The 8,569-nt window shown below is 37.6% G+C and overlaps 1 protein-coding gene across 1 annotated transcript; it reads left to right on the top strand.

The window, feature by feature from the left end:
- The first annotated feature begins 24 nt into the window (after nt 1-24).
- Nucleotides 25-8,120, top strand: serpine3 (serpin peptidase inhibitor, clade E (nexin, plasminogen activator inhibitor type 1), member 3). The gene is made up of 9 exons (NM_001123237.1): nt 25-336; nt 1,740-2,024; nt 3,978-4,211; nt 4,708-4,938; nt 5,019-5,217; nt 5,451-5,551; nt 5,656-5,742; nt 6,673-6,756; nt 7,791-8,120. Exons 2-9 carry the CDS (start codon nt 1,757-1,759, stop codon nt 7,838-7,840), a joined length of 1,254 nt encoding a protein of 417 aa, NP_001116709.1. The 5' UTR covers nt 25-336; nt 1,740-1,756; the 3' UTR covers nt 7,841-8,120.
- Nucleotides 8,121-8,569: the final 449 nt, after the last annotated feature.

Here is an 8,569-nt window from a genome sequence, read left to right as displayed (position 1 = left end):
GTGTGAGCGCTCGCGCAGCTTCTCGAGTGCGGATTTGCTGGGCGAGCGCATGCCTCCCTCTGCCTGGCTCCTTATAGTGCCGGGCGGGAGGCAGGAATTCTTAACGAGTGGTACGGACATCGCCGCCGGAGACCACAAACACGAAGCTCACCCTTTAAACAAGGTCTCATGATCGACAACTCTTTCAATGAGTTGTCCTGGCGTGGAGGATCAGGGCGAGCGCACGTCCTCCTGCAGTTAAAGCACAGCGCCTGAGTGACAGTGACAGTGACCGCGGGCTGAACATCAGCAGAAGAACCACAGCAGCTCACACTCTCACACAGGACAATCCGGCAGGTGTGTAGTGTTCTACAGCATTTTTACCAGTTATATTCATTTTTATTATCAAGATTCTGTCGCGTTCAGTATGTCAGTTCCGATATTTCATTTGACTGTATATTGGTTCATCTGATTTCAATGTGTTAAGCAACGTGAACCAGTACATACGCGTCAATTTTGGAAACTGGGATTTATATAGTTGAAATCAGAATTGTTAAACATCCTTTGAATTTTTTAACTATTTTCTAAACGATGTTTGAGAGCAAGGAAATTTTCACAGTAGGCCTATGTCTAAAAAATTTTTTTTTCTCTGGAGAATGTCTTATTTGTTTTATTTCGGCTAGAATAAAAGCAGTTTTATTCAAGGTTCAGTCATTTCAAGGTCAAAATTATTAGGTCCTTTCAGCTATTTTTTTTCCTCCATACAGAACAAATAATCCTCATACAATATCTCACCTAATTGCCCTAACCTGCCTAGTTAACTGGTTTAATGTCATTTTAAGCTGTAGAGCTATTAAAACTATTATGTTTAGAAACGTGAAAATCTTCCCTCCGTTAAACAGAAATTGGGGAAAAAATAAACCAAAAAATAAACCGAGAGGCTAATAATTTATGGGGTTTAATAATTTTGACTTCAACTGCATCATCTGACTTCTGTTAAGACAGACAATAGATGAGCAAAAAACAAATCCATTTATATATCTTAAATCTGAGGGTTCAGAAAAATCTTATTATAAGTGTATTATTGGCTTTTTCTACAATGCTTCTGCAAATTTAGTTTTTTTTTTTTTTTTTGTAGTCCAGTCACACACACACAAACATATTTTGAAGAATGTTGGTAACAAGTGGTGACCAAACCACAGTTTTTTTTAATCAACATTCTTTAAAGCCTAAACATGTTTGATAATAGAGCCATATACCATTTACCACGAAACACCAAAAAGAAGTCTGACCGACAAGTAAAGCAACCAATAAGTCACATTTAGTTTTGTGTTTTGGGGAGTGAAAGTGTAAAGAGTTATGTTATACTTAGGGTTCTGTGGATTACTTTAAAACTGTCTGAATGTGGATTTTGGATGATAAAACTGTAAATAAAATGAGTAACTCATAAATGAGCTAACTTCTATAAATGAACAGTCCCACAGTAAAATACAACATAATTAATCTTAATATTTAACTGATTTACTTTTGTGTGCAACGGTTCCTTGAGTTGTCAGAGATGAAACAATTAAAACACAAATATAAACGTTTTGCTCTCTCGAAGCACAATAATGCAGTTGGCTTAGAAAATATGCATCAACATAATTTGATTAGAGGATTGTGGTATAATTTTTCCAAGGCCCTGGCATTACTTTTGTTGCTGCTGTTCATCATGGATGGCATTGTTGAGATTCAGTAGTCAGCTGATATTGTGTTTGCAGATTTTGACGTGTTGATCATGCCTCAGCTGTCTGCCTCATCACTGTTCATCTGTCTGTGGCTGGTGGATCTCTGCCATGTGGCCAACAGTGTCTTGAGCAGCAGCTTCAGTGATCTACACACACAGTTTGGCATCAGCCTCTACCAGACGCTCACAGAGACAGAGAATAAGTCCAACCTGATAGTGTCTCCGGCCAGTGTGTCATTGTGTCTGGGTCTTCTGCAACTCGGGGCCAGGGGAAACACTCTGGTTCAGCTCGAGGGTACATTGGGATATGATGTCAATGGTAGGAGTAAACTGTTACTGCATTCACATCACTTTACATCATGTTACTGGATTAACATCTGTGTAGATCCTTGAACAACATTCCAGTTATTTATTGAACAATTCCATTCAAATTATATCACGTTTATGCTTATGGTTAGGTTTATGCACTTGATTGTTATCCAACTAATATTCCTCTCTGATTTTGGGAATGATTTACAGTTATGGTTGGGTTTAGGGGTAGGGAATAGGTATGGATTACATCTTCAAATAAAAATGATGTTCTAGGACCGACAGATGTTAATCCAGAATCACATCTTACTTGGCAAAATCATGACGTGTGATGTCCTATATACTGTAGTGCAAGATATAAATGAGCTGCTCCTGTCGACCTGCTGATGTCCTGTTGTTTGCATGGGATTGTATGATGACGCAGTGGTGACTGTATTTAGACATACATTTTGCATTTTACATACTTAAGGAAAAAACTGTATGTTAAACAAATCTGTTCCAGTGTTTTATTGAAAAACATATCATTTGAATGATTCACTGCATGCTAAACACAAGTCATTTACTTTTTAATTTTTAACAACCAGAAAATATTTATTCATAGTTATCTCTATTACATTGGTATCAAAGAGTTTATTTGTAACAAAACTGACACAATCCCACTTGCTAGCATAAATGTTTAGAGAACATGGCAATGATTAATGATATTCAATATATCAATGATCAATGTTTTTTTCTTTTGATGCGTTGGTAATCAGTTTTGAAATTTCACAAAAAGAAACTTTGGAGCAGGATGTTTCAGATCAAAATATTTACGGCTTCAGATATAATCAGTGGTCAGATTCATGGATACACACATTTTTTTAACAATTTAATGTTTTAGAATTATATCACTATTTAATTAAATGACCATTTTCACTTGTTAAGTCGTGACGTATGGAATACTGTTTCTGGGTTTAATCCATTACTCATTTCAATTGAGAAAATATTTGTTTATGACCACTTTTTAGTCATTCCACACATTAAAGTTAATGTTGCATAAAATCATAATAATCATAATAATAATAATATAGCATTTACATAACATAATAAATAATAACATTTATATAGCGCTTTTCTGGGCACTCAAAGCGCTTTACACAGTAGGGGGAATCTCCTCATCCACCACCAGTGTGCAGCATCCACCTGGATGACGCGACGGCAGCCATTTTGCGCCAGACCGCACACCACACACTAGCTGATTGGTGGAGAGGAGACGGTGATGCAGCCAATTGAATATGGGGATGGTTAGGAGGCCATGATGGACAAAGGCCAGTGGGCAGATTTGGCCAGGATACCGGGGTTAAATCCCTACTCTTTTCGAAGGACATCCTGGGATTTTTAACGACCACAGAGAGTCCGGACCTCGGTTTAACGTCGCATCCGAAAGACGGCGCTCACTGAGCAGTATAGCGTCCCCGTCACTATACTGGGGCATTAGGACCCACACAGACCGCAGGTTGGGCGCCCCCTGCTGGCCTCACTAACACCACTTCCGGCAGCAACCTAGCTTTCCTATGTGGTCTCCCATCCAGGTACTAACCGGGCGCAGCCCTGCTTAGCTTCAGTGGGCGACCATGTGAGAGTTGCAGAGAGCTAGCTGCCGGCAAAATCATGGTGTGCATAACAGTCTCTAGACAGACACAGACACCAATATTTTAACAATTTATACAAATAATAACAGATTTTAGGCATGGTTATATTGCAATCGTGATTTCGAAAGTATTACATCGCTTTGTAAACGTTTATTATTACCATTTGTTGAGTCTCCCCATAGAGTTTGATATGGTGCTTGGACCCGGAAGCCGCTTCACATGACTTCACATTTAACAAGTGGTTAGGGATTTTATAAATAAAATTAATAATACTGGCAACAGAAAATAAAATCATTTATTCTGGTTAAACCATAAACAATGTTCTCCTGCAGATGTTCGTGTGCAGAACATTCTGTCTCGGCCACAGGGAGACCTGGCTAACTCCAGCGAGGGCCTGCGGCTTCAGCTTGCCAATGCCTTATTCATCCAGACTGGGGTAAAACTCCTGCCAGAATTTACCCAGCATGCTTTGGGATGGGGTAACACTAGTCTACTGAGTGTAAACTTCAGTAATCCCAACCACACTCACAGTCGGCTACAACAATGGGCACATTACCAAAGTAAAGGTGAGTATGTTTTGATTAGGCTGGTCCCTAAAACCACTAGATGATCATGATTTATATTTAGAATGACGGCAGAATAATAATCATCTCAGTATGTTCCTTGAAGATTTTTTGTGTAAATATATCAAATGTTTGATCATTGCTAATATCTTAATTTGAACATCTTTAAAGACATCTTTTTTAACCCAGATTCCAGATTTTGTAATAGATGTATCTCTGCCAGATATTGTCCCACCCAACAAATCATATATCAATGGAAAGCTTGCTTATTCCGCTTTCAGATCATGTATAATGTCATGAATCATCTTCAAAGATTTAACAATTATGACTTGTTTTGTGGCAAAGCTTTATAGATTCTATAATATGTAAAAGTTAATAATGACTACAGTATAATTGTGAAACATGTTTATAAATTCATTTGCTCCTGTTTTTTTTCAGTCACTTTGTATAAAAGCGTGTGCTGAATTAATACATAATGCAAATGATTGTATCTGTAAAGCTGATGACCATCTCCAGACAAGAGAGGAACTTCATCACTCCAGTGGAGAGGAAGAAGAGGCCACCAGGCAGGACCATTTACTCTACATGGCTCTTGTGAGCACACTGGTTTTCCATGGTGCTTGGCAGAAACAGTTCCTCTTCACAGAGACCCAAAACCTGCCCTTCACTTTCTCAGATGGCAGCACAGTAAAAGTGCCCATGATGTACCAGTCAAGCGAAGTCAATATCGGTAAAGGAATTAATTTAAGCCTACAAATCCATGTTTTGACAAACAGACATTTCCTCACTTTACCTGTCCACTCATCCCAGGTCATTTCCGGCTGCCCTCAGAGCAGGAGTACACTGTGCTGGAACTGCCATATCTGGACCACTCGCTCAGGCTGCTGGTGGCATTACCCAGTGACCGGAAAACTCCTCTGTCACAGCTGGAAAAGCAGATCACGGCCCGTGCTGTGGGACTGTGGGATACTGGATTAAGACGCACTAAAATGGATATATTTCTGCCCAGGTACAGCATGAAAATAAAATGAAACATACATATTTTTTTAAACACTAAAAACTGAACTACCCTGATCCAGTTACTATGACAATTTATGTGAAGCTGCTTTGACACCATCTACATTGTAAAAGCGCTATACAAATAAAGCTGAATTGAATTGAATATTTTTAAAAGCATACAAAACTCTTCAGATGAAGTTCTCCAAAACTAGCATGTGAATCCTGGGCTTGTGTGTATTTCAGGTTTAAGATGCAGAGCAAGATCAATTTGAAGCCTGTTCTACAGTCTCTTGGCGTCTCTGACATCTTTAGTCCATCAGCTGCTGATTTTAGAGGCATCTCGGGTATGAAAGTGGAACTGAAAACAATTTACAACAGTCTAAGAATGTCAGAAACAATACCAAATATATATCACTGGCTATATACTCTGGTTTATGTGTCTCTACAGATACAGATGGGATTTTTGTATCAGAGGCTTTCCATGAGGCAAGAATAGAGGTGACAGAGGCAGGCACAAAAGCAGCTTCAGCTACAGGTATGTTGTTTCGTTGCTTATTGACCAAATTTTTTTCACTTTTTAAGAATGGGCGCAGCCATCAGAACTTAATTATCTCGATACTTTCAGACTCATTGTTTCAGTGGTTGTTAACTGTTAAAGAGCCATCTGTTATGCTGCTTGATGTTGTGAACTGTTTTGATTCTATTATTTAAATTTCTTTATCTAGCCAAAAACACAATTGTTTGTAGAGCAAGTAACTTGACATTTTACTGCAGACTGTTTGTTATTCCTAGTCAAAAAACTGTCACAAAAAATAGCTTACTTCCACATTGCAGAATAAAGCGAACCAATTAGTTAAGTAAAAGATTAGTAAAGAACATCTGAATATTATGTCAGTTTGAAGTGCTTCTGTTGCTTTTACCCTAATGGAGTGTATAATGTTAGTAAATGTATCCTCAAACTACAGTAGTAATTTTAAATGGTCAGTAATGACATAGTAGTTGTCAGCCTAATCTCCTGCAGTTTGTGTTTGTTTGTGCTGCTGACATTGCTATTAATGATGGCACTTTCCTGAAAAAAAAAAAAAAAAACTGTCTTGCAACTTGTTCATTCACTGGTCAACCAATCACAACTGACTGGGCAATCTGACCAATCAAAGTAGAGCAGGTTCTCTGTTTAGAAAGAGCAAACCCTTCAACAAACGGTTTGAGATACTCAGAGATAAGTCCTGATGCTGCAACATATCATTAACAAGGACTAAACTGTTTTTTTTTTCATGGGTGGATCTAAACCAATTTAGGAGAACACCAAACTAAATTAGGAACTTTGAAAATAGCATGATGGGGCACTTAATGAAGACTTATTTGATTGCTTAGCTCTGTTTCTTTACTACAACTGATTCTCAGTTATTCAAGCTGTTATTCTACTTACAAATGTTGATGGAGATTTCTGTCTGACTGTTTTCAGCAATGGTGCTACTGAAAAGATCCCGTTCAGCAGTTTTTAAGGCAGATCGACCGTTCCTCTTTATCTTACGGCAAATCAGCACAGGTAAAAAACTAGAAACTGTAATTAGCACTGATAGAAAAAATTCTTGAAATTGATCTTCCCTGAGACATTGAAGTACATATAGCTACACTATCAATCTAAAATTTAACACAAAGTTTTTTTTGTTTTTTTTAAAGAAAGTTGTTATGCTTGCCAAGGTTGGACTTATTTGATCAGAAATAAAGTAAAAACTAATTAGGAACTAACACAATTTTATAACCAGTTTTCATTCTGTTCTATTATTAAAATGGAATTAAAGCTGACTATTCTCTATCAACGCTGGAGTCTTCAGTGTTAGATGATCCATGTTAATGTATTATTAACCATGTTGAGCTGCTTATTATTTAATGAAAACCATAACCTTTTTTATGTTTGTTGAATAAAAAGGTCACAAGTTTCAGCTCTTGTTTAAAAGTCTTTAGTAGAATAAAGGAATTTAGTTTAATTCCACAATGTTAAACAAATCTTCTACTGACTACAAAATGTTAGTAAATGGTCAGCGCAGAATTTTTAAATGTAATGGCCTGTAAAGTTGAATTCAATGCTAACAATATTAATGTTTCAAAAATATTAATGTTGCAAGGATGTTTAGAAAGCCTAGTAAAGCTGCGGTCACACTAGAGTTTGTGTGCGCAAAATTCTGTCGTATGGCGCTGCGAAAAGGGGTGGGATTAAACAAGATTATTAGACATTAAAAAAAGCGAGCAATTCTTGGAAATTTCTGTCCAGAGCTCATGTTTTAATCCTCGATTGGTCTCACGCAGTCAAGTGATGTGATTTTGCAGGTCAAAGTTCACAAAGCTGAACTTTGCACCGCAGCGAACTGCGAAACTTAACGCATGACCCTGCGTTTACGGTCTGATGCATTTGGGTGCATAATTGGAAGTCTATGTGGAGAAAAGTCAAGTGTGACCGAAGCTTTAGAGCTTGATTAGCTAGCCCAGGTGTGTCTGATTGGAGTTGGACCTAAACTTTGCAGGACCGAGTTTGGACATGCCAGTCTTAGATCAAGTGTTTTAATGTCTGTTTTTTCACAGGTTCGTTGCTGTTTATAGGTCGAGTTGTGAATCCAGCCGATATGCCTTGATATGAGCCTGAATCAACTGCCTCAAAAGATGAACTCACCTGTACGAATAAACCAGTATGATTTTGCAAACTCCACATAGCTCTCCCCCCTCATATGGGTGGAGGGTCAGAGGAATATCTGAGGAACATTAGGAAGGTCCACTGACACTTCTGGAAGAGGGACAACACTTTTGTACATATCTGTAAATAAAATTTTATTACATCAGGGTTTTTTGCACTTAAAGGTGTCTGCAGTCTTTTTTTCCCCTCTTGCCTCAATAAATTGTATTTGTTTGTATTGGAAAATTTTTGGTGACTGATTTGATAAAATACACAAATCAGTTAAGCACAAAAAAACCCACTATCGGATGCCGTTTTCACCGCAACCTTAAAAAAAAAAAAAAAAAAAAAAAACTTTTATTTTCATTCAGCTTAGTCCCTTTATTTATCATAGGCTGACACAGCAAAATAAACTGCCAAATCATCTAGCATGTTTTACAAAGCCGATGCCCTTTCAGCCGCAACCCAGTAATAATAATAATTATAATAGTAAGTAATACTTAACTAATGAGATATTTTAAGATGAAACTTCAGGCAATTGAGGGGATATCTAAGACGTATACATTACATTTTGTAATACAGAATAATGGAACAACTATAAGATGCACATACTAATGTAAGAAAACTGCAGATTTGCTAAGGTGACAGGAATTAACTTTCCGAAGGAAAAAAAACAACAGCCTGTTGAAGA

The sequence above is a fragment of the Danio rerio genome, chromosome 9 (assembly GCF_049306965.1).
Source record: "Danio rerio strain Tuebingen ecotype United States chromosome 9, GRCz12tu, whole genome shotgun sequence".
Taxonomy (NCBI): Eukaryota; Metazoa; Chordata; class Actinopteri; order Cypriniformes; family Danionidae; genus Danio; species Danio rerio.
Note: the sequence above shows the minus strand (reverse complement) of the source record. Positions and strands in the feature narration are given on the sequence as shown.

Excerpts from the sequence above, each read along its gene's own strand:
- serpine3 (NM_001123237.1), top strand. The coding sequence starts at position 1,757 with ATGCCTCAGCTGTCTGCCTCATCACTGTTCATCTGTCTGTGGCTGGTG. Across the intron at positions 4,212-4,707 it reads GGCACATTACCAAAGTAAAG|CTGATGACCATCTCCAGACA; the intron begins GTGAGTATGTTT and ends GTATCTGTAAAG. Across the intron at positions 6,757-7,790 it reads CTTACGGCAAATCAGCACAG|GTTCGTTGCTGTTTATAGGT; the intron begins GTAAAAAACTAG and ends GTTTTTTCACAG.